A 25,206-nucleotide genomic window follows, 5' to 3' on the forward strand; every position below is an offset into this window, starting at 1 on the left:
GTTGACGTTTAGCAGATAAGGGTTAGAAGGGGGCTAGGTGGAAGGAGAATCTGGATCAGGAGAAAAAAGAAGTTGATAGAGCCAAGCCTTCCAGTAGTAGCAAGGGGACAGCTTAGCATCGGGAAGAGTTAGGGGGGCAGCAGACCCAGACCTTATGCAAGTGCCCAAAGGACTGGCTAACTGCCAGTTAGCAGTGGTGGGTGTAAGGAGTTTAAGTGTCTCTCACTGTGGTGGTTGATATTTGGAGTAATGGCCTTGGGTCACCCAAAAGAAGTAACATTATGCTTTGGGAGCTTTGATAAAACAGAAGGGAGCAAGGGACACAGGAGCTCAGCATTTGTATATAAGGTTTTGGCTCCCCTGGAACGTGAATTCTTTAAAGGCAGTGACCGTATCTCATTCATATCTGTATCCTCAGAATTTATCTCAGAGTTCAATCTAAAGCAGTGTGCTGTTCAGTAGATGTTCTCTGATTGTGTTAGATTAAAGAGGATTACTTCTCTAGACAAATCTTCATGGAGATGTTAGAATTAGATATGCCCAAAACTAGACATATAGGCAAACTGTAAGTTCAACATCCCTGCTTACAATTCCGCAACAGAGAAGTGATGTAGATAGCTTCTCTTCTTTTAGTCTTTATTAATATATTTTTAACTATGATAAAACCCCAAATCTTTTTTTAATAACTGTATATAACATTCATTTAGTGATTTACTGACTTACTGGGTGTGTCTGAGCGCCTTCAGTGTGCTTGGCCTTAGACTAGCTCCTATGGGTGCACATTGGTGAAGATTTCTCCCTTCCCTCAAATAATTCTGCAGATAGATGGTATCTCTAAATATATTAATTATTGTTATGGGTTGAATTGTGTCCCCCAGAAAGATATGTTGAGGTCCTGACCCCTGGCACCTGTGCACGTGATCTTATTTGGGAATAGGGTCACTGCAGATGTGGTCAAGGTAAGATGAGGTCATACTGGAGTAAGGTGGGCCCTTAATCCATTACGACTGGTGACATTAGAAGAAGAGGGAAAGGTGGACACAGACCAAAGCAAGAATGTCATGTGAAGGTGGGGGCAGTTACGCTGCTACAAACCAAGGAATTCCCCGGGGCCTCCAGCAGCTGGAAGAGGCAGAGGACCCTCTCCTAGCAGCTCTGGAGAGAGGTTGGGCCTGCCAACATCTTGAATTTGGTTGTTACAAACCATCCGGTTTGTGGTACTTTCTTATGGTAGCCCAAAGAAAGAAGTACAACTGTAGTACATTTCTGTATCAATCAGGGTTCTAGGGGAAAGTAGTTGATTATTCCAGTCCATTGGGTAACTGAAGAGAGTTTAAAGAAGGCACTGTTTACAGAGGCTTGGGCAAGATTAAGAACCTTCCAGGGGATGGGGAAGCCTTCTGGGGTTGACAGGAGCAGGTTCCCATTGGCATATCTAGGCCGAAAAGGCCAAGAAGAGGGAAGGTTCGTGGGACCCAGGCAGAGCTATATTTGCAACTGAGAGGATAGGAAAGAAGTAGCCTGGCTATAGGCCCAGCTACAGCGCCTCTGCTCTTGCAGAGAGGGGGCTGGGGAATTTGTACTCAACCTCTTTCTTCTCCCATGCTACTATCACTTGCTGAGCCTCTCATTGGCCAAACCTGCCAAGGGTTTATTTAGCCTCTCTCGGTGTCTAGGGCAGGGTGGAAAAGATGGAGAGTAGATCGAGAAGGGAAACTGGAGAATATCCCACACATTTGGAATAAGGAGTATATGTCATTCAAAGGTGTCTGTTCTCAATCAGAAGGAAAGGATCTAATGTCTAAGATAGTTTTGTTCATTACCACTGGTTCTCAACAAATACCATGATTGCCGACATAGGCTACCCAGAATGGTTTTTGCTGGAGTCCCAGATTTAGGACAGTGGAAATCATTAAACAGTTTCTTCTTAAACACTATAGTGCCGGATACCAGACAGCCCTAGGGATAAGCATCAAGTAAAACAGACTGTCCTTCCTCTGACAGAACTTAACTCCTAGAACTCAGAGTTCTGTTTTAGAACTTAGTCTAGTAGACACCAACTATGTGAACAGGGGTTAAAACTCCCACAGGACTCTACTTCCGCAGATTACTCACTGTAATTGTCCATTACTAACAAGATTCCACTCCTTCCGTGTGGACTGCAGACTTCATGAGGTCGGTGAGGGGATCTCAGTTTATTGCCAGGTCCCAACACCTAGCCCAAGGCCTGGCTCCTGGCAGATGTTCACTGAATGAATTGATAAAGGGATGAATGGATGACAGAGTGTGTTGATTTGCCAGAGAGGAAAAAGTTTTCTTCTATTCTTTAAGGTTCAGTAATTGGGGCCTGCAAATTAAACTGACCTAAGACAGATTAGCAAGAGGGAAAAAAAAACACCCCAGATTTAATTACATACTTATGCATGAGAGTTCACAAAGAAATGTGACTCAAGGAGGCTGTTAGAATTTGAGGTTTATATACACTCTTAATAAGAGATGGGAGGGGCAGAGGGCACTTCTGGAAGAACACATGACTTTTTGGAAGGTTGTGGGGGAAGGTCACTATGAAAAAGCAAATGATTGTTTTGGAAGGCTAAGTGGTCTCTTAGGAGAATAGGGAGGAGATATGATAGTTTGATTCTGTTTGGATATTAACTTCTCATCTCCCAGAAGAGATTAGAGTTGTTCCTAGGGAGAGGAAATTTATGACAATGAAGTTCTTATTTATTTATTTGTTTGTTTTTAATTTATTTAAATTCAAGTTAATTAGCATACAGTGTACCACTGGTTTCAGGAGTAGAACCCAGTGGTTCATGACTTACGTATGACACCCAGTGCTCATCCCGAAATGTGCCCTCCTTAATGCCCCTCACCCCTTCAGCCCATCCCCCCACCTACCTCCCCTCCAGCAAGCCTCAGTTTGTTCTCTCTATTTAAGAGTCTATTATGATTTGTCTCCCTATTTTTATCTTATTTTTCCTTCCCTTCCTTTATGTTCATCTGTTGTGTTTCTTAAATTCCACATGAGTGAAATCATATGATATTTGTCTTTCTCTCACTGACTTATTTCACTTAGCATAATACACTCTAGTTCCATCTACATTGTTGCAAATGGCAAGATTTCATTCTTTTTGATTGCTGAGTAGTACTCCGTTGTGTGTGTGTGTGTGTGTATGTATATATATATATATATATATATACATCTTCTTTATCCATTCATCTGTTAATGGACAATGGAGTTCTTTTGGGAAGTTCTGCTTTTAGGCAGGTGAGGGATTTCAGGAACTCAAATACCTTCAACTGAAAATAATTTAAGTGCCACAGTGGCTTATTCTAGAATCTTTCATTTTACTATTTAGGAGTTTCTGAAAATTAGTGAGTGGCTTAAAAATATTTGAAATTGGACAAAGTCTCTATAAAGAAATATTTGAAAGAAGTATTTGAGTGAATTCTTCATAAAACAAGCATGTTAGAACAAAGTAGTCTACAATTTATCTACTTTATAACTCTAGCTCTAATTTTGGGGAGTTTTATGTTGAGAGTACTTTTGTTCATTGAAACCAAATATTGTCTTTTTGTTTTCTCGAGTCGTTGTTATTCTAAACCGATTGGTCCATAAGAATATGCCCTGAAGTTCAATGAGAGCCTCAATGGGAATATGACTGGATTTATTATGCGCTCTAGCCTTTTCACCTCTACATCAATGATTTAAATCAAGAATCAAGAATCTTGGTCTTTAAATCAAGACCAAAAATTTGGGAGAATGCTTTACCTAATTTATAAAGTAAAACATCTGCCACCTGCTGTCAGGTTAAGAACCAAAAGATGTCAAAAGGAGCAGTTACATGATAGACTTTCTTTCCTTGCTCTTAAAACATTTTCCGTATTCAGTTAGGGGTATTAACTCCTTTGGGCCTCCAAAGTACTATTACTAAACAGAAACCAGAGCTCCTTGATGACTATATTGGGAAAGTATTTCTAGGAAAAATGTCGCAGAATCCTTGAGCAACTCTGTTGTCTAATAGCCTCAGGATGGGGAGACTTAAAGAGAATGAAAAGCAGCTGACTTAACCATTTTCCCAGAGAAAGTTTCTGCTATTTCTGCATAAAGATGTATGATGTGATCCTTAGAGAGTTTCACCCTAATTATTGTGTCCTCTGTTTGAATGAGTAAGTAGAGAATCTAGTTTTTATTCTTGTCAGTCATATAAAATGTCTTCTTAGCTTGAGAATAATTGAGCAAATCACTTGTAAAAAAAAATTCATGTAGGAAACCAAAGAAAAAGAGAGCAGGTTCAAAAAGCCACTGGTCTGTTTCTCAAAATGCAGTTTGAATTTTAGATTTAAAATGTTTCCTTCTTCCCGGAGTTTGAGTCTCTCAAGGAAGAATTCTGTTAATAGCTCCTCATTGTTAGATTTTGCTGGAGTTTCTCAGTCAGTACATACATGTTGAGCAATAAGAAGACATTTCATAGCCTTGTAGGAATTATTTTCACAAAAGCTGGCTTGAGCGTTCACCCCGTGTCTGGGAACATCTAAGTTAAAAGTATGTATGAAGAAAATTGCTCTCCCTTCTGAGATAATAACTGTAAATAAATGGCATAGTCAGAAGAGAGTGAAGAGTTATGGAACCACAGAGAATTTTTAGAAGACAGAGGGGCAAATGTATTTTTCCTGTCCATGAGAGGAAGAAACTCTTCAGCGTTGGCAGGGACAGTCCTTCATTCGTGCTGGACTTAAGGTGACAGTTTGCCTCGGACCAGGAGTGCTAAAATCAGGAAAGTCCCAGGAAAATCAGGATGCTTTGTTCCTCTCACTAGACTGCCTTACATATTGCAGGACATTTCGCATCCCTGGTTCCTAACCACCTGTGATGCTCCCCAGCCATTGTGAGAACCCCAAACACTCCCATACATTTCCAAATACCCCATAGGAAGTGCCCTGGTGTGAACCACTCTAGTCCATGGTGTTGGACATGCTGGTCCTACTGACCTGACCAGTACTGAAATAAGGTGGGTGGCTGCAGGATGCTCTGTCTTCAGTCTCCAAATAAACACATAAACATAAACCCAAATGCAGTGAGTCTAAATGCCTTTGACACAAAAAAAGAGTGGGGATAGGTGGCAGTGTTAATCGAAAGTCCGAGGCACGGAAAAAAAGAAAATGATTTCGTTTATAAACGTTTAACTAAGTTTTCATCCATTTGTGGCTCTTATTCACAAATAATTACATGTTCCCACAGAATTTTCAAATTAGGTTGCATAGTCATGTAAGATGTTCACCATTTATGTAATTTGGAAGGCTGGAAGAGGTAATGAACCTCCACCTTACTCCCCCTTCCCATCTCCTTGGAAGTGGAGAATCAGTCCCCAATGAGTGTACATCCTGCAGAAGGGATGAGATCAGAAGAAGGATGGGCAGTTTCTGACTTAGGAAGATTTGGGATGTCAGTAAGTGAAAGGGCAGAATATGTTTTGAAGAATTCCCTCACTAATTATAGGGCTAGAGTGTAGAACTTCAGTACATGTTATTAAATGTGCAGAACATAGATGCTAAAGCACAATTTTATTGATTAAAAAAGCTCAGCCTGCTTCTAATACTTACAGGGATTTAAAGAGATTATATTGGGTAACCTTGGGCGGAAGGGTGTTTTCTTACATTCTAGAACTGGTCCGTGTATTCTTGATTTAACCTGATTGATCCTCATCCTCTCTCCTTAAACAGAAGCTTGTGTACAGAGATATAGCCTGAAGTCACGTTGTCATGACAACAGTTACACGCTGGGAGATGGAGTCTTTTAAATGGCCGGTGACTGGGTTTTTAATTACTCATTTATATTGATAGCAAAATTAAATAGGGATGTAGAATTTGTAATTATGTGTTATTTTGGCTTGATATTTTCACTTCTATTACGAACTTGTAATTTTCGAACATGTGTTATGATACATAATTTTTACACTAATGCAGTTCCGTGTCATCTGTCTTCTGTCTTGTCAGTAATGATATTCTCAAAACACATACAGCCCCTGCTCAAAACTTTTGATAGTATTTTGTTGCCCGTATAAGAAATTCTGAACTTATGAACGTGGTTGTATAGGGGGCCCTATTCACCTTTGTCTCTCAATGGCATCCATTATGGCTCCCAACACATACACAACAATCCTTGACTTATCTTTAGGAGCTGAGGGAGGTGGATGCCTCATATTGGAAACTAATAATACTAAGGAAAAAATTGCCCTAAATAATTTGAATCTAAAAGGAGGTAGTACAGGGAGAAACAGGTTAATTTTCTAAAATGGGTGATTAGGAAAAATTTCATGGAGGAAGCAACCTTTGAAGCTTTAGTTTGAGGGCAGTAATGAAGGAGGTTCCAGTCCAGGGGAACAGCATAAGCAAAGGCACAGGGAGGCTGAAATGTGTGGTGCGTTGGGAGACCAGTAAGTCTGCAGTTGGCCTGGCTTAGAAGGGGCATAAGGGAGTAAGATGGCAAGCGGGCAGAAACCATTGAAGGAGGGGGTTGAATGCACTGCCATGAAGCCTGCTTATTTTGTACCGGAAGAGGAGCAGGGAGTGGTTGAAATGGGTATTCTCTGGGAAATTACTAGCTGTGGTATGATTAGAGGGAGCAGTCCAGTCACAGTCACTGATTATGGACCATTTTCAAATCCAGGTGAGGCTCTTGAGAGCTTAAAATGAAGCAGCAATATGGAGGTTGAAAAGTAGGGCACGAATATAAGAACCTTGCACTGGTCTGGACCCAATCCTGAAATGGGTAATTTTGTATGTTGACTAACATGTACTTGGGAGCATGGGTTCTGGGGTGGAACTGCCTGCCTCGAATCTCAATTCCACCGTCACTAGTTCTGGGACCAGGAGTCATTTACTTCTCCTCACTATGCATCATCCATAAAATGGAAGAAAGATAAGACCAATCTTAAAGGGTTCTTGTAAGGAGTAAAGGAATTGACACATAAAATGTTTACAACAGTGTCCAGCACATGTTAACAAGTACCTCAATAATACATTACTGTGGATGCTGACGTTGATGAAATGTGAAAACATTGCTGAGTATTTGGTACTTTCTAGTAATTTTCCTAAGCAATCGCAAAAGAGTAACTTATCTGACTTGAGTCCTCCCCAGACATCTCAATCTACTCCTCTAGAGATACTCACTTCCAGTTAATTTGATGGATAGTCATTGACCGTGCATAAATGCCAAACATTCTACTCAGGACTGGGGCAGACAAATGAAAATCCAAGGGTCTTGTCATAAAAGAGCCTAGAGATGTTTAATTGGTGCAGTTGGTCCATACAAAAGAGTGTAGGAAAAATAGTCTACATGTGACAGAGAGAGAACAAACAAGAGAAGAGTAATTACTGTGAATACACAATCTCTAAATTGTTAGTGCCAAGGCCATTTTGACTTTAAAAGAACCTCCCAGTAGTGGATGCTTAAATCATACATTTGTGTATCTGTATTGATAAACTGGATCAGATTTTTCCAATTATATTGTAAGTCATAGCTTCAGAATGAGGTATAAAAGAAATTTTCTTTTCCTTTAGTCAAATTTCAAGGAGTAAACTTGAATTTCTGAAGAGCAGCATTATTCCTAGGAAAGTTTTAAGATGAGAGCAATGGACGGTGGTAGGTGTTTCAAACTGTTGGCAATTCCTTATCTAGAATTTTAGTATTTAATCCTGAACCGCTTTTATATCCTCCCAGTCAGGAGGCCACGTTTATGTATTTCAGGACCTCCCAATTTGAGGTGCCAAAGGAATTTTTACAGAAGGGATTCCTCTTGAGCCCCTGGCTCACTGAAAGTCTCTAGACCAGTGTGTCTGTTAGAAATACAATGTGAGCCACATATGTGATATTAAATATTCTAATAGCCACATTAAAAAAAGAAACAGGTGAAATTACTTTTAATCATGGATTTTATTTAACCCAATATATCTAACCCATTTTAACATATAACCCATATACAAATTATTAATATGTTCTGTTCTTCTGGTTGTATGCAAATGTTCACACCCAGTGTGTGTTTTGCACTGGCAGCCCATCTCAGTTCAGACCAGCTGTGTTTCGGGTGCCCATGGGGCCAGTGCCTTCCGTAGTGGACACAACTTAGTCAGGGCTTTTTAAAGCCCTGAGTCCTTTTAGACCGCCTAAGCAATGTCTATATCTGTGATGAGTTTTCATTAGTCCTTTTATTGTTTAGGAAAAGACGTAAATGTAAAATAAGTAAGTTTGTTTTGAACCTCAGTTGCAGACAGTTGAGTTAATCATATGCACTGTTTCGTCATGTATTTTCATCACTCGTACACGCAAAAATATTTCTCTTGTTTTACCTCCTTCCTTATTTACTCCTTGTCATTCCCCTCCCTCCCTCCCATTCTCCACCCATCATCTAATGTGTTTAATGGGTAACTTTTAGTTCAAAAGTATACTTGTGATGGAGACTATTGTTACTGTGTGTGTGTTCTTTTTTTAAAGGATATTTTTATCATGTGCTGTGTTTAAAAAATATATCCATAAGACTGTATGTGCAGCTAATGCCTAGTTTCAAACTGCTGCTTGGTGCTCCATGGTGTGGATCCAACACATTTCCCATTCTCCTCACAGAATGATGGGCTCCTAGAGTGTCTCCATGCCCCCAGCACCACAATTGATCCCACAGGGAATACCCCCCCCACCTCCCCCACCACACACACACCTCTTCTGATGGAACTGCGTGAGAGGTTATGTGGGATATACATCTAGTATTGCTGATTCATAGGGTATATGCTATATACTTGTGTTGGAAAAACAAGGTTTTTTTTTTTCTTATTTTTATTGATGGAGATACTTTCATATAATTTTGTTCGGTGAAAAATACAGGATTGCAGTTGTTTATTGAATCAGATCCTTTTGACCAGTAAAGTGAATCAAGTTACGGCTTATTGTTTTCGGGGGTTGCTAACCAATTCAATTCCCATACATACGTTTCTCAAACAGACTCAGTATATGAAAAAGGTCAAGCTTTCCTGGGTGACCAGTTGAAATCTGGGCCAAGTACAAGTGTAATCTTTATTTGCAAGTCTTGCTCTATCAGCAGAGCATAAGATATATTGTAAATGAATTCGTTATTGAAGCAGAAAGTGGAAGAAAAAAGTTATTAATCTGAAAGAAAAACCCCATCAAAAATTCACACAGAAAATGTGCCCTTGCTTTTAAAAGTAATTCATAGTTTGTTTCTCCAAGAGGAATTTCAAAAAACAAAACAAAAAAGCCCAGCATTTTCTTTCACTCAACTTTTTTCCACTCCTGACTCCACGGTTAGGTACTTCCCACTTGTAATGTTTTCTGAAAGGAGGGGTCAGTGCTCTCAGTTCATTCATCCAGGCACATCTGCAACACAGGAAGACAGACATGGTTTGTCTCTATAAGGAAGGAAGGAAGCACACACAGCTATCTAGGACGAAGATCTCGACATACTCAGATACTTGTCCCCAAGGACGCTGCCTATTCTGCATGCAACAAGGAAAACTGTGGCACCACGTTGGATTCATCTGCTTCCAAAGAATGTTCCTCTGAACCCACTTCTGAGATCTAAGCATTATTTGTGTGCTCTCAACAGCTTTTAGGTTCTAGTGATTTCTTTCAGAGAGAGAAGGTAATGGGGAAAGCTGAGGCACAAGATGCTTAGAACATACCAAAATTTAAGACAGGTAGGCCATCCTTTACAGATTTAGAAAGAAAGAAATGGAGCTAACCCAGAACAAAAACTTTGTATGAATCAGTTTTCACAAGTGAGAGCTTAGAATTCGAGACGAAAAGAAAAAATCCTATTTCTGTTGCGTATAAATTTGGAATCCTTCCCAGACAACCTGCAGATGAGAACTGATAATGCTTTAAGAGCATTTTTTCTAGTGGGAAAATAATTTTAGCCTATTGGCTGGAATTGGAGGCCCAGTGGGTTAACTGGTGCATTCGAGGCTGAATAAAACTAGCCAACAGTTACTCTACATGTCATAGCAAAGTAGAACTCAACTCACACTCAGCAGGCAGGATGCTTAGTGGTACCTGTCCTTACTCCCTTCTCCCTCCCTCCCTGCCACCCTTCTTTCCTTCCTTCCTTCCCTTCTCCTTCCTCTTCTTTGTCCTCCTCTTTTCCGTAGTTGTCATTCATGTAGATATTATCTAGGTAGCTTCTTAGTTTCAGAGAATGAAATGAGAAAAGGGAGCCACTCCCAACTGCATTCACTAACCTCCAGAAAACTTAGACTGCACACCTAGTATGTGTGAGACATATTTTCGGTACCTTGGTTGATTCAAATAAAAAGAGAAACAAGCTTGACCTTTGCTTTCAGGAACTTAGATCTGTTTAATTTGTGATTAATAGCATCTCTGTGACACTTTTTCTGAACATTTTGTGCTTGGGGGCCCACAGCTTAAACACCAAACAGTTCCATATCCTGATCTTTACAGAAAGGCAGTCTTTCAAAACTTTGAGCGCTCATTTATTGTTTGAGGTTTTTGAGAATAATTATTCCATTTACTTGTCCTTTCCTGGAATTTGGGCTCAATTACCTAATATTGTCTTAGGCTAGATGCTATTTTGAGAAGCATAAGGAAATGACAGTTTCTCCACGTGCATCCCTGGCAGATGGGATCCACAAATACCCCTGCCTCTTTTCTGCCAGTAGCCTCAGCATCTTTGAAAAACTCAGAGCTCTGCACATCATCACTCTTTCATTACTGGAAAAGAAGACCCAAGTTATCGCACAGGTGCGGAGCAGCTGACTGGTTTTGCCATTTTGTTTTCCACTGGAGAATCTTTGCTTTTCTCTCCTGACCTAGATTCAGAGGGGGTGGGAGTGGAGCGCAGTATAGATCACAGAATTCAAAGCCTTGAATCAAACAACTGGCGACTAAGATGCTGCTTGTGGGTGGTTGCATCCTGGTAGGTACTTCTTGAGGTTTGTGAAGAACTAGACCCAACACAGTTTCCTCATTTGGTATTTTTGACGGGAGTAGGAGACGAGGTTAAGGTGTTTGGCTTGGTGGGTGGTAGGAAGTGAATGGGTGGCAACCAATGAAGTGACATCCCAGCAATGTGTGCTATTTTAGAAAGAGTTCGGGAGTCAGGAGCCTGGGTTCCTTAACTCCATAGTGTAGATGCTTATAGGTTTAGGTTTGAATATGAGATTACAAAGCCAATCCATTAGAACCTGTTTCTTTTCCTAGGTGCTAGATCTGGAATTCTGTTTTGTGCCATCAGATAAATGAGTTAGGATCAATTTCAACTGCTCATAATACAAAACTTTACAATAATAGTGGCTTACTGCAATAGAAATTGATTTCTCTTTCACACAGAAGCCTGGAAGTAGCAATTCACTGATACGGTGGCTCTGTTCCCCAAAGACCCCAGGAACCCAAATTCCTTGGCTGTACTTCTTCACTATCGCTAGGGTATAGCCTGCGTCCTCGTGGTCCAAGGCAGCATATCTCTTCCAGACAGCAAGAAAACATATGCCTGCCAGCTATTCTATAAGAACGGTTCTTGGAAAGTAGCATACAGTTCTTGTACTTACGTCCCAGTGATTAGAATGTGATCTGCCTGCTCACATCTAGCTGCAGGGAAGGCTGGGAAATGTATTCTGTGTTCTGGGTGGGCATGTTTCCAGTAAAAAGTATTCACCGCTTTGGAAGAAGACACTGGATATTGATGAACAACTTTCAGTGTCTCCTACAGGTATCTTACTAATGAGACCCCAGCACCACGCTTCTCATAGACAAGAGGAATAGTACAGAATGGTTTGCCCAGTTAACTTTATTATTTAAAAAAAAAAAAAGTTTACATTTAATTACCTATTGTGCAACACAATTACAATTTAGAACAAGATTGACAAGGGGCGCCTGGGTGGCTTGGTCAGTTGGGCGGCCAACTTCGGCTCGGGTCATGATCTCGCGGTCCGTGAGTTGGAGCCCCGCGTCGGGCTCTGGGCTGACAGCTCAGAGCCTGGAGCCTGTTTCGGATTCTGTGTCTCCCTCTCCCTCTGCCCCTCCCCTGTTCACGCTCTGTCTCTCTCTCCGTCTCAAAGATAAATAAGTGTTAAAAAAAAAAAAAAATTTAGAACAAGATTGACAAAATAAGACCACCTAGATGCAAGGTAAAACCTCCATTATCAGTTTACTGCCTTTCTACCTCTAGTGCTGTTTCCAGCATGCTAAGATTTGATGCTTAGGAAAAGTTTCTTTTTTGATAAACTACTTCAATTAGATAACTAAAACTTTGTAAATTTTTGGAATAAAAAACGGAATTTTTTTCTCAACTCCATGGCTGTATCCTCTCATGTTGAAATATGTTTATATCTTTTACATAAGCTGCTTCAAATTCTCTTTTGATTTGGATGGAGACTAAATATCTCAGAGAAGTAATAAAAAATAGCTTTTACCTTGATCTTTTTAATTGTGTTTTTAAAAGGTAATCTCAGGAAAATATTTTTCTCTGAACTCCTCCCCCCATCCATAGTCTAGAAATCCTATTTTACATCAAATACTAAAGTTTGTCCACTAACCACCTTGGCAGATGGACAGATTAGTTCAGTTATGCTGATATTTTTAAGGGCACTTAAAACTTTAAAAGTGCACTTAACAAATAGAATGGTTTCCAGACAAAAATACACAAAGATTTCTCTATAATCAACGATAAGCAGTTCCCCAGCCTCATCAAGTTAGTTCACCTGGTTGAAATCTTTTTCTTCACCTATGAAATGGGAGTAAGATCTCTTTTACCTGCGTCGCAAGATTTTGTGGTATCAGATGAGATTGGATTAGTTACAGCACTTTGAAAGTCCTGTAGTGCTATAGAAATACATGTTCTAGTTCGTGTATCAGAAACACAATATATACATTTTAATCTATGGGAATATAGTTCTGTGTGCTCCGACGCATAGTATTTTGGAAAAGATGGCATCCATTCACCTTACTCTTTTAATACACTGATAAAAGACCAAATTGTAATTTGTTGTAGAATACTGTGCCTATTTCCTAGATTCTCAATACCATCTTTTGTTCTAATATTTAACACAGCTGAGAAGTCAAGTCCTGGTATGCCATCATTTAGAATAATAATGACCTTGAAGTTAGTCAAGGCAACCTCTGGAATAGCTTCTACCTTGTCATCATTGCTACTGTGTATCAGCCTGAGGAGGACCACAGCTCAAAGAGAAAGTACATTGAAGACCCTGCCAAAATAAAGGGGAAAATATTGGCTCTATTTAATATACTTTCAAACCCGTCTACCTTGAAAGAGTGTGGTGCCAGTAGTAATTCTATCTTGTCTCATTGTTTGGAAGCCAAAGAAAGATTCATGCCTGCGGTGGTATTTTGTCTTCTCTTCCCCACTGCTCACTGTGAAATAATAAATAAGAAAGTTGTGTGCTTAGGTCGACTGAGGCTATGGCAGTTGGACATATTCTCTGAATAATGTTGTGCAGTTACCCTTTGCTTAATTTCCATATAATCATAGATCTTTCTAGAACACTGTGTTTAGGAGTAGACAAAGCAAAGGGTATTAGGTCTGATTTGTTAATCTTCTTGCCAAACGTAATAATCCCATCTGGTATGGAATAAGACGTACTGCTGTCTTTGAGTAGGTGAGTGGTTTACTCAGACAACTGGAGAAAAAAGTAATAAACCTGCCTAGCAATTTGATATAAATACGATCTTTACTTTTTAAAATTACCAAAAAATTGGGGCACCTGGCAGACTCAGCTGGAAGAGTATTTGACTCTTGCTCTCAGGGTCGTGGGTTCAAGCCCCATGTTGGGTAGAGAGATGACTAAATAAAAAAATGAACTTTAAAAAATTAAAAAGATTGTCCAAAAAATTGTTGATTTCAAGAGCACGCCCACCTGCAGTCATTCTCCATTCATTATTGTGATTAGGCTTTTGAATTTTGGAGATTTGTTGTTTCAATGCAATACAGGTTTTTCCTAGCTATTCTTAGAAAAATAAAATTGAGGTTACTGAAATGGCCTATAACTTTTTCAAAGTAAAATACGAGTCTCCACTCAAGGTTTAAGTTTTTGTTTTCTTCTCAATTTTCATTTAAATTCTAGTTAACATATAGTGTAATATTGTTTTAGAATATAGTGATTCATCATATACATACAACACCCAGTGCTCATCGTAACAAGTGCCCTCCTTAATGCCCATCTGGCCCATCTCCCCACCCACTATCCCTCCTCATTTCATTCTCCATAGTAAAGAGTCTCTTCTTGTTTGCTTCCCTCTCCCCCTGCCCCCCCTCCTTCCCATATGGTCATCTGTTTTGTTTCCTAAATTATACATGAATGATCACTTGGGTATTTGTCTTTCTCTGACTTATTTTGCCTTGCATAGTACCCTCTAGCTCCATCCATGTCATTGCAAATGGCAAGATTTCATTTTTTTTTTTTGATGGCTGACCAATATTCCATTGTGTATATATACCACCTTTTCTTTGTCCATTCATCAGTTGATGGACACTTGGGCTCTCTCCATATAGTTTGGCTGTTGTTGATAATGCTGCTATACGCATCGGGGTGCATGTATCCCTTAAAATCTGTGTTTTGTACCCTGTGGGTAAATACCTAGTAGTTTATGTATAAGGGCTTTTTTTTGGAGGGGGTAGCTACTGAGCCTATAGTTTCTCAGAAGTGTTTGTAAATTGTGCTACTTTGTACTTAGTGCACACTTTAAAAGGAAATAGTGTTCTTAGGTTGTATTTCATATCATCTTAAGATTTTAACATCTCGTTTCATAACTTAAAAGAAAGTACATGTTTATTGTATGTTTGGGTGTTTAGAATGAGACCTTCTGATGGTATTTAAAATAGTCTTTAACCAGTCATATGATTAACCTCACCTATATGTATATGTAGGTTTGTACAGATGGGTGGATATTTACAAATACCAATTTTTCCTCCAGAAAATTTGTAGCTACTTACATCTTCTGCCTTTTAGTTTTTAAGTTTGCCTTTGCAGGGTCCCTGGTTCGGGTATTATGTTTTGATTTTGGGTAACAGTCTGTGAACAGATAAGCATAGTGTCCTTTTACCTTCTGCCAACAGTTCCTATACACATTCTTTCATGGGGACATGAGGGAGAATAGAAACAGACTCAAAAGAAGGATGTCTTCATAAAGCACACTTAACAAGACTATTCTGACTTCATTTCTGCTTCTTTAATGGCTAAGCTTCATGACATAAAAGAGCCACATGCTAATTAAAGAGGTGCCACTTACTCAAACCAGTGTGTTTTCATGTTTCTGAGTTGATACGTGGGTGGCCAATATTATCTCGTTTTCTTGATCTAAATAAAAAACTGTCTTTTTAGTAAAAACCCGTTTGGTGGCTGCAAACTCTCTGAAATCTTTTTAAATGAAATGAGCTGTGGCTGATGCCATTTCAAAAAATGTTATGTATTACAGGATATTTCCCCCCAAAGCCACATTTGAGTGAAGCGATTCATAGCTAGTTACAAACATTTACTGAGTGATTACTATGTGCCCAACTTTGTGCCAGGTGCTTTGTACCATGGGGTGGGACCGGCTCTTTTGTACAGTGAGCGGACAGGCCATTAGAAATTAAGCCATTTGGGGTTGCTTGCGTTGCTCAGTCGGTTAAGCGTCTGCCTTCAGCTCAGGTCGTGATCTCACGGTTCGTGGGTTCGAGCCCCATGCCGGGATTCTCTCTCTCCTCTCTCTGTCTCTGCCCCTACCCTGCTTATGCTTTCTCTCTCTCTCTCTCAAAATAAATTAAAAAAAAAAAAAAACCCCAAACAACTAAACTTAAAGTAGTTGTACCATTTGGAAGGAAGGAAGGAAGGGAGGGAGGGGAGGGAGGGAGGGAGGGAGGGAGGAAGGAAGGAAGGAAGGAAGGCAGGACAGGAAGGCAGGAAGGAAAAGACGAGAGAGAGGAAAGAAAGCAAGGAACGGAAAGAAAGAAGAAAGAAAGAAAGAAAGAAAGAAAGAAAGAAAATAAGTAAGTAAGTTAAGCCATTGTCACAGGTGACACGACCAGCATTGGGAGCAGAGATTCAAAACTGCCAGCTAACTCCAGTTCCCCTGTCTGTGATAGTAACCTGGCCCTGAAACAATTCTAGTAGACTAAGCCCAGCAAAGACTATGTCTCCAGTGAGTTTAAATTAAGAAATTTTGTGTTGCTCTTATGCCAAAATACTTGATAAAAATATACAAAGTATGTAATGTTATAATGCCCCAATTTAAGGACTGTTTAAATAGTGAGTTCTTGGAATATTTACTCAAGAATCTTTAACAGAAAAATCCTCAGCTACAAATAGCTTCCTATTTCAAGGACACTCCAAAATTTTAATATTATCATTTTAGAAGAAAAACATGAGAGAAAGTATTAGGAAACTAGTGCTCCCAAAACTGTTAAGAATGTTATTGCAACTCTTAAAAGAAAGGCACCGCAGGAAAGTGCAGTTGAGTACAACGTGTAATTTTCCTAAGTCTGGGATAGACATTTCAGGGTCCCCGTCATGCCTTTGTAAATAAGTATCAAGAAATAGAAGAGGCCCTAAAACTTTTTGGTGAGCTTTCCTCCTCACTGTCTGGCAGGCTGGTGGGTCAGAATTCTGAAAGCTCACAGATTTGGGACATTTCGGGGCTTATTCCCTGGTATCCATGGTCATTGTTTTTGCCAGTTCCTTCAGCCGAGGACAGTTTGACGCCAGATTCTAAGCAGCCTCCGTATACTGCTTGGACTCCCAGCAAATCTGTAATAAGTGATGTAGTCCCAGAGCCCTGGTTCCTTGCTGTCGTCTCCAGAAGTTGGTGATGAAGCTGGAGGGGATCGAAAGTCTTGCTTGCTCTATTCTGACAAGGAAGTTCTGGGTCCAGAAGAAAATAAAGGGACTAAGTAAGGGGAGAGAGAGAGAGAGAGACAAGAAGAAAGGCAAAGGAAGCAGACCACCAGGTGATCAAAAAGAATTTCAGAGTTAAATTCAGATACAGTTCAATTCAAATCTTCTCAAAAGTTTGTGTTATGCCACTTTGCTTTTTCAAAACACCTGCATTAGTACCTGTTTGCACAAACCAAAAGAAATCCAAGAGGACTTTGCTTTTACTTAAAAGGGTAAAAACCGTATTCAGTGTTTGTTTTGCAGTGAGATGTTACAGGGGTGGCGTGCACCCCCAGCAGTGAGGGCGGCCCCACCAAGCTCCCTCCCAGGGACCTACGCTCAGCAACTCAGCACCCGTTCGCCACAGCATTGAGCTGTGTCTGTGAGCATCTGTGCTTTATCTTGATTTATTTTGTGCATCTGTTAGCAAGATGTGTCCTGGGGGATCAGAAAAGCCTAAGAGAGGTTATTTTTTGGGTCTGGGACCCCTCAAAATTTTTTCCATATAAATTAATGGTATTTGCTTCTTTTCTTAGCTTTATTGCCATTTTGGCCTTTGAAAGGTTTCATCTACTTCTGGATAGCGAGGGAAACGTGTAGTTCATATTAAAGCATCTGCTCCTTCAGGAATAATATTGTTCAAGAGATAAGTTAGCAGCTGCAGCTTAGACTTTGGAAGAAAGAGTTTTTTTCTTGTTGAAGAATGGAAGCATTGTGCGGAATACTCTTGATTTTAAAAACACAGGTTGCAAAAGACCTTCAAGAGTTCCTTTGCATAGAGGGAGAAAGCCTAGTCCTGGTGGCCTTGATCTTATCCTAGACCACTTAGCCCTGCCTGGAGCGATTTTTCTGTTACAATGACAAGTTACATTCCCGTTGCTGGGAATGCTGTTCTCTTGTCTCTTCACAAGTCTGGCCCTTTCTGGTTTAGGGATATATTGCTCCTCCGAGACCTCCCCAGACTGTCCTGTCCAAATAGCCCACTCCGTTCCCAGACACGGTTGATCACATGACCCAATTTGCTTCTTTTATTCATTACCATATTCTCAGCTTCTAGAAAAATAGTACTTGACGTTTATTGGAACCCCTCAATACGAAAGAGTGAGTGAGTAAGTGGATGGATGGATGGATGGATGGACGGATGGATGGATGAACATCCATTCACATTTCTAATTTTGTGGAACCAGGTGCCAGATGGAGTTGGATGGGGAAGAATTACTATTTTTTCTGTTTTCTTAGGCCAATGGTTCTTAAAAGCATGGTCCCAAACCAGCACCGTGGAGTCAGCATCACCTGGGAATTGCTGGAAATGCAGATTCTTAGGCCCTACCCCAGACCTGCTGAGCCGGAAACTCTGGGGTGATACCCAGTTGTTGCTTCTAGCAGGTTCTCCAGGTGACTCTGATGCTTGAGAACCACTGCCCCACGTCACCAGTGCAGGACAAGATCTATCTGATGACCCCATGCATCCCCAGCCCTAAAACAATGCCTGGCACAGAGTAGACCGGAAATATTTGTTGAATGAATTACTCCATCTACTCTTTCCTGCTGGCCCCCTCACCCCATGCCTTGCACATCAAAGGCACTGGGTACACAAAGGTGGAGGAAGGGAGTGAGTGCCATTCTGAGGAACTGAGGGAAGCTTTTGTGCTCTGCACCGCAGACCTTGCCAAATTTAGAATCTCAGCTCATCCATTCCTCCTTCCTGTGGCCTCTGGAGCAGCAGAGGAAATTTCCAGCTGCTGCTGGATGCGAATTTGTTTTCATTTGACCCTTGGGCTCCTGCAAGTGAACCCCGGGGAGAGGATGATGAGAGTTGGGCTTACCTCACCTACATCTCCACGGGGAAAGGGTGTGGGGAGCGGGTCCCTGCGAAGAAGAAGCCAAAGTGGAGCCAGGCCCACAGCACAGGCACTGGCGCCTGAGGTGGCTGGAAGGGGCCGCCGGTCTTTGCTGCTCACAGATGGGCTCCTTGTTCCCAAGCCAAGTATTGCTCTTGGCCCCAGGAGGCTCTCGGCACAAAGAAGGACTTTCTGGGGGCTCTCAGCCTTGCCATCTTATACCCTGACTTCCAGGCTCTGCTTCCAGAACAAAACCACAAACAACGAAGGGTCACAGAGCCACTTTGAAAGGGACACCTGTGGCTTCAGCTCTTACTGCTGAACTGTCCTGTTAGCTTGTGACAGTGCCTTCAGCGAGATGCAGTGGTGATCTGAAAGCCTCTTAGGCGCAAGATCCTGTACGGAGGGGAAGAGGGAAAATAGGTGGAATCTTAGTCTCTGCAGTGGGCCTGAGGTTGGAATTTGATCCTGAGGCTTCTGATGGGGAGGGGGCCAGCTGGAGTGGTTGTCCGGATTACTGACAGCAGAATTAGGCACAAAAAGGAAGATCCTATGTAAAGCCTACACTGGAAGTGTCCTCCAGTTGATGTACCCAGACAAGGGTGGCTCCAGGCGGGCTGAGGGCCAGCCCCTTGGGGCAGATCTTTGTGCTCAACTTATTAGCTGTTTGACCTTGGTCAGGTCAGCTGGCTGGTCTCCTAGCACCAGACTTGTAGCCATTGCGTTCTTTTCGTTTGTTTTCACCACTGTTTACAGCTTCTCCGTTCCCCCAAGCTGTCCATACTGGTTTCTCTCAGGTGGTGGCTGAAAAAGTAACTCCATCCAGACATAGGGACATAGTTTACCCCCTTGGCTTTAAACCAAGCAGCTGTCCTCCCTGAGCCTTAGAAAGGGGATTACAATAGTGTGTTCTTCATAGGGGAGCTGTGGAGACTCCACGAGCTCCTGCAGTAAAGAAGTAAGAAAGGATCTGGGTACTTCAGCCTTCAATGCGTGTTGGGCCCCTTGTAACTTGTTCTCTTAACAGCAGTATTGTTCCTAGCTTTCAGAACCTCATGGCAGCACTAATGTCAGTTGGGTTTAAACCTTGAAAGGCCTGGATTCTTGTCCTGGTGTGCTAATAGTCCTCCCTTGCCCTCGAGCTGGGATCGATGTGAGCATTAAATGTGGTAATGTGAAGATGTGCTTTACTTTATGGGTAGAGAACTTTTTTTTTTTTTTTTTTTTTTTTTTTGGTAATGAAGGGCCTAGACCCACGTGGGAGAAAAAATTCAGGAATCCTGCAAAACAAGGCAACTTTATTCATTTGGGGGTGGTTCGCGTTTGAGAGAAACCTAGGAAAAATTTAGTAAATCTGCTTTAAAGTAGACCACAGGGGACATGAATCTTTGTTTTTAAAATTATGAAATATTTACATTTTTCCTTCCACATAATTGAGAGACAGACATTTGAAGAAAGAGGAGGTATGGCCGAAGGAGAACCCCGGCCAGCCAGGCCAGAAGCTCAGCAAGGCATGGTGGGTAGAGTCTGGTCTCCTCTGACCTGCCCAGGTCCTCAAAGTCCAGCCCTGCTAAGGGAGTCCGGTGACCTTCTCTCTAGAGAAAGGGTCACCGTAAGATTATCTTCTTTTATCTTTATTCTTTGAACCATGATGATCACATAGCCCCATAAATTCTATAGGGGGAGTTTTCCTTTGGACATAGGAAAAATATTTTTTTTATGGTGGGTTTGGTGAACTTAGTATATTATTATATTGTTGGCTTTGGAGACCTATGATGTATAATAATAGCAATAACAGTGAACATTTATGTGGTAAATATGCCTGTACTATGCCAACCTTTATTCTGAGTGTTTTATACAATGCCCAGTGATGCAGAGTAGACACTGTTTTGATCCCTATTTTACAGATAAGCATCTGAAGCCCAAAGAGATTGAGTAACTTGGCGGAGGTCATTCAAATAATGAGCAGTTGAGCCAAAATACAAAGGCCCCGTACAGAGTTCACACTTGGTTGCATGCCAGGCTGCGTTCTGCCGTATTTAGAGTCTTTGCTGACTCCCCTGATTTCTAGTTTTACTGGAATATTTAAAAACACTCTTCAGGCTGGGCACCTGGGTGACTCAGTCGGTTAAGCATCTGACTTCGGCTCAGGTCATGATCTCACCGTTTGTGAGTTCAAGCCCTGCATCAGGCTGTGTGCTGACAGCTCGGAGCCTGGAGCCTGCTTCAGATTCTGTGTCTCTGTCTCTCTCTGCCCCTCCCCCACTCATTCATTTTCTCTCTCTCTCTCTCTCTCTCTCTCTCTCTCTCTCTCTCTCTCTCAAAAATAAACACAAACATTTAAAAAATACTCTTCTAGGGGCGCCTGGGTGGCTCAGTCGGTTAAGCGTCCGACTTCGGCTCAGGTCGTGATCTCACGGTCCGTGAGTTCAAGTCCCGCGTCGGGCTCTGTGCTGACAGCTCGGAGCCTGGAGCCTGCTTTGGATTCTGTGTCTCCGTCTCTCTCTGCCCCTCCCCCACTCATTCTCTCTCTCTCTCTCTCTCTCTCTCCCTCTCTCTCTCTCTCTCTCTCTCTCTCTCAAAATAAACATAAACATTAAAAAATACTCTTCTAGCTTTCTATAGATTTCTCCATTTTAACTCTCCTATAAATCTTCCTTAAGTCACCCCACTCCCTACCAACAGTTGGTCTGAGTTCCAATCCTGACGTTGGGTAACTGGGATGGAATCCTGTGGTTTGCTTTATGCTGGCCAGTGCTGAATGGATCTTCCTAAGGTATTGTTCCACAGTGACTCACCCCAAAAGAAAAGAGTTCTCCAGTATGGAGGTCTTTCAGTGTGTTCCCGCTGAAAACTAAGAATTCCAAGGCTTCAGAACTCTAAGCAGATCTGCCAAGAAGGGGCTTATGACAGACAACTCAGTGTGAGAAAACTGCTGAGAATCAGAAGGGCATTGAAACTATCAGCAACCATTTCCTTTCTGCACCATCAGCTCCTTTGTCTCAGCAAAGCTACACAAGTAATTTTCTGAGAATCAGAAAGGGTTGGAACTCTCTCCTCTAATCACCTGGTGTTTATAGATTTTTCCTATATTGATTTAGTCTGCGTGCCCTCCTTCATGCCACGTGCACTATGGTACTCAACTATTTTAAGCTGCTTTGCAATATTTTGAATAATCTGTTGACAGAAGCAGCTTCTTGGGGTTTAGATGTCTTGGCCCCACTGTACTTTTGCTTTAGCTATGGTGTCAAACTTTATTTTAAGCAAAAACAAACAAACAAACAAAACCCTGATCTCTGTTTTCAAGGAAAATCATACATGTAAGACCAGTAGTGGAAACTGATAAAAATGGTGCTGGTGTAGTCAGTAGGGCCTGGAGGGGTCTGGGATTCCACCTGCCTACACCACTGTCTTCCTCCCACTTTGATAAAAGTTGAAAACCACTGACCTGTTGAATAAGGTCCAAATACTTATTTAAGTGTGTACCTAATTTTATGTAGGAAAACGAAATTGGGGGCTAACAAGATTAAACAAAAGGAAATGTAATGAGGCCGAGGTGCCTCAGAATATTTCTTAGTGTTCCCTGTGGTACCTATCAATAAAAAAAAAAAAAAAAACAAAAAAAAAAACACAAAATCTCAACTTAGAGTCTCTTGGCCACCAGCCAGGACTCTTTCCAATTTGTCATATTATGTTTCCTTTTATCCATAAGAACATTCAGATACACCCTCAAGGAAAGTAGACATTGCTATTCTTGGGGGTTGTGAAATTGCTCTGTTTTGTGAAACTGCACAGAACTGATTTCTTCAGAATTCTTCTTTTGCTAAGTTCCAATTCCCACCATTCAAAGACTTCATTCAGTCATTTATTTTTCCTCCTTCTTAATTCTTCCTTCCTTCGTTCCTTCCATCCATCCACCGTCTATCCATCCAACTCACTGTTATTGAACACCTGCCATTCTAGGTGTTGGGAATATGATGATGAACAAGACAGATATGATGTCTCTTTGCCCTCATTTAAGGGCTTACATCCCTTAAAACCCAGTGTGGGATGATGTGGAAGGGATTCTATACATGTTTCTGGAACTGTTAATAATACTGTCAATGTGCCGACCTCACTTCCTCTATCATAATCATATCATCATCAATTTTTAGCACCAGAAGAAATCTCCTTTTTGTTTTAATTCCAACAAAATCTCAGCAGAGCCTCAGAATATAAACCAAATATAGGCAGGTAGGTCTGTTTGCAGACAGAAAAGCGCTAGGCAGCCCAGAGCCCTTCAAGGTTCTGGATAGACAGCCAAACCCAAAGGCCACTGATGTTGCTTTCTGTCCTTGGTCCAACATGATTCCATATTCTGAAGGTGGTATCCTGCCTATGTGCTTATGTCCCAACTGTAGAGACAACAAGGATAAATGTGTAAACTCAGACCCTCAGACCTCAAAAACCACAGAAATGGTAACTAGCAGCCTCTTTCTGCCCTTTCAAGAGTTTCAAGCCGCAAAGCTTGGTTCCGTAAACCACTAGAATGGGACAAGGTTTTTCTCCCAACTTAATCCAGAGACCTGTGTATTTTATTTTTCCTGTCCCACTTGAGATGCTAAAAACAACCCCTATGCACCACTGAAAAGGAAACAGGACAAAGGAGTGTATACATGTTTGTTTCAAGTTGTTTCTGAAAATTTTAGTTAAGTTGAAATTATGTCATCATGCTTAATTTCCTGTAGGGGGAGGGGGAATGTCCATCATAATTTGAGACAAGTGGCAGTTTTGCCCCTGGCAGATTTAAATGAGAAAAGTGAATGCTGGGATGCCAAACCACCGCATGAATGCGCATCTGTGCCCATAGTCTTAATCAACCTCTTTGTTTGGTTCCTTTTTTTCTTGTTGTCGCTGTAACAGTCAGTGACGCCTGCCCACGTGATGCAATGGCATTTGCACAGAGCAAAGCCCACGTGCTTCTCCTCTGACGAGTGTCCCCATAGGTCTCATCCTTAGAAAAAAAGCGATCCTCAGATTTAAAGCACAAGTTTCTGAAGTTTCACTACCTATACATGTACATATGTTGATACAGCTACCTGTGATTTCTCCACGGTGGCTCCTTCTTTATGGATTTCCTACTCTGCTTCCTTCTCTCTCCTCTTTTCTTGCCCACTCATTTCATATTCAACTCAAAGAAGGCCAAAATGAGATTTTAAAAAAGCAAATAATTATCCAGTAAACTGGTAAAATATTGATACAGGCCAGGGATCGCTGAAATTGCCCAACATGTGTATTTTACTCCCCCTGCTATACACATACTCCCCCTGCTATACACATACATAATATAACACATTATTATTTTTTTTAATTTGAATGCCTTTGGACTTCGCACATGCTTTCCATTTCGCCACAGTCCCCACCATTCTGTGTCATATTTCACACTCACCCTCCTTCATGACCTGTTTTTATAGTCGGTCTGGTCCCTTCTTGAATTCCAGGGATTTTCTAGTCTGCCTTCCTTAGGAATCTTCTGTGCGCAATTTCGAATTGTAGAGTGTTAGAAAAGATACTGCTACTTTGTAGATGTGGACAGTCAAATGGGAGGAGTTGTAAAAGCAAAGCTATAAATACAGTACTCATTTATGGAAAGTGATTAAAGAAAAGAAGAGTTCCCACCCATTGCTGAAAATGGTATAAGATGCCAACCAGTAAATCTTCCTGATTTATAAAGGAGTCAGTAGATTTGCCTGTAACCTTGCAAATTTTGCTTGGGTCGTTGATTTCAGCTAATGGAGCTTTTAAGTTGTTCACAGGAGTCTTGAAGCTGTAGGATGACTTGATGACGGGTCCTTAATGTCTGTATTCTCAAGTGTCCATCTTCTTTTCCAGTTCTTCTCTTGTTTCTTTCCATTATCGTCCCCTTTACCATACTCTGTGTCCATAGGATGTCTTTAGTTCTCATTAGTGCTGTGGACGCATCTGCCTGTGGGATTCTCCAAACTCTTAGGGGTGAAATTGGAATACTGTAATTGTTTCGCTTTTAATAAAACCCTCTTATTTTCTATTTCCCAGCAGATATATGGAGTGATCACTCCTTTCAGACCGATCCGGATTTGCCGCCTGGCTGGAAGAGAATCATTGACGTCGCTGGGAACCTATTATTGGCACATACCAACAGGGACCACTCAGTGGGAGCGCCCTGTCTCCACCCCGCAGATCTCCATGGTTACTAGAAAAGGGTCACTTAGTTCTGTAACGCCATCTCTACCCAGAGCACGAGGTAAAATGGAGTATCTTTTTAACAGCTTAGTAGAGTGGATGTTACTTGTGATTTCTCTTTAGACTTGTTGCTTCTGCCCCAACAGGTCATCAAGGTAAGGTTTTTGATTATCATGCATGCTGCATTTGAAACTGCAGAAATGCTTCCTCTTAGTGTAACTAGCGTTAATAACATCTTTCAGGGATGTTTTCATTTTTTAGTGGCTTTTGG

At 41.3% G+C, this 25,206-nt stretch overlaps 1 protein-coding gene across 1 annotated transcript in view; it reads left to right on the forward strand.

Moving 5' to 3' along the window:
• Positions 1–25,206, forward strand: part of APBB2 (amyloid beta precursor protein binding family B member 2) — a 381,693-nt gene that overhangs the window by 232,578 nt on the left and 123,909 nt on the right. Inside the window, 3 exon segments of the mRNA XM_032593000.1 lie at positions 24,789–24,865; positions 24,867–24,979; positions 24,981–24,996. Coding sequence (XP_032448891.1) covers positions 24,789–24,865; positions 24,867–24,979; positions 24,981–24,996 — 206 coding nt within the window.

This window comes from Lynx canadensis, chromosome B1 (assembly GCF_007474595.2).
Source record: "Lynx canadensis isolate LIC74 chromosome B1, mLynCan4.pri.v2, whole genome shotgun sequence".
NCBI classification, from domain to species: domain Eukaryota; kingdom Metazoa; phylum Chordata; class Mammalia; order Carnivora; family Felidae; genus Lynx; species Lynx canadensis.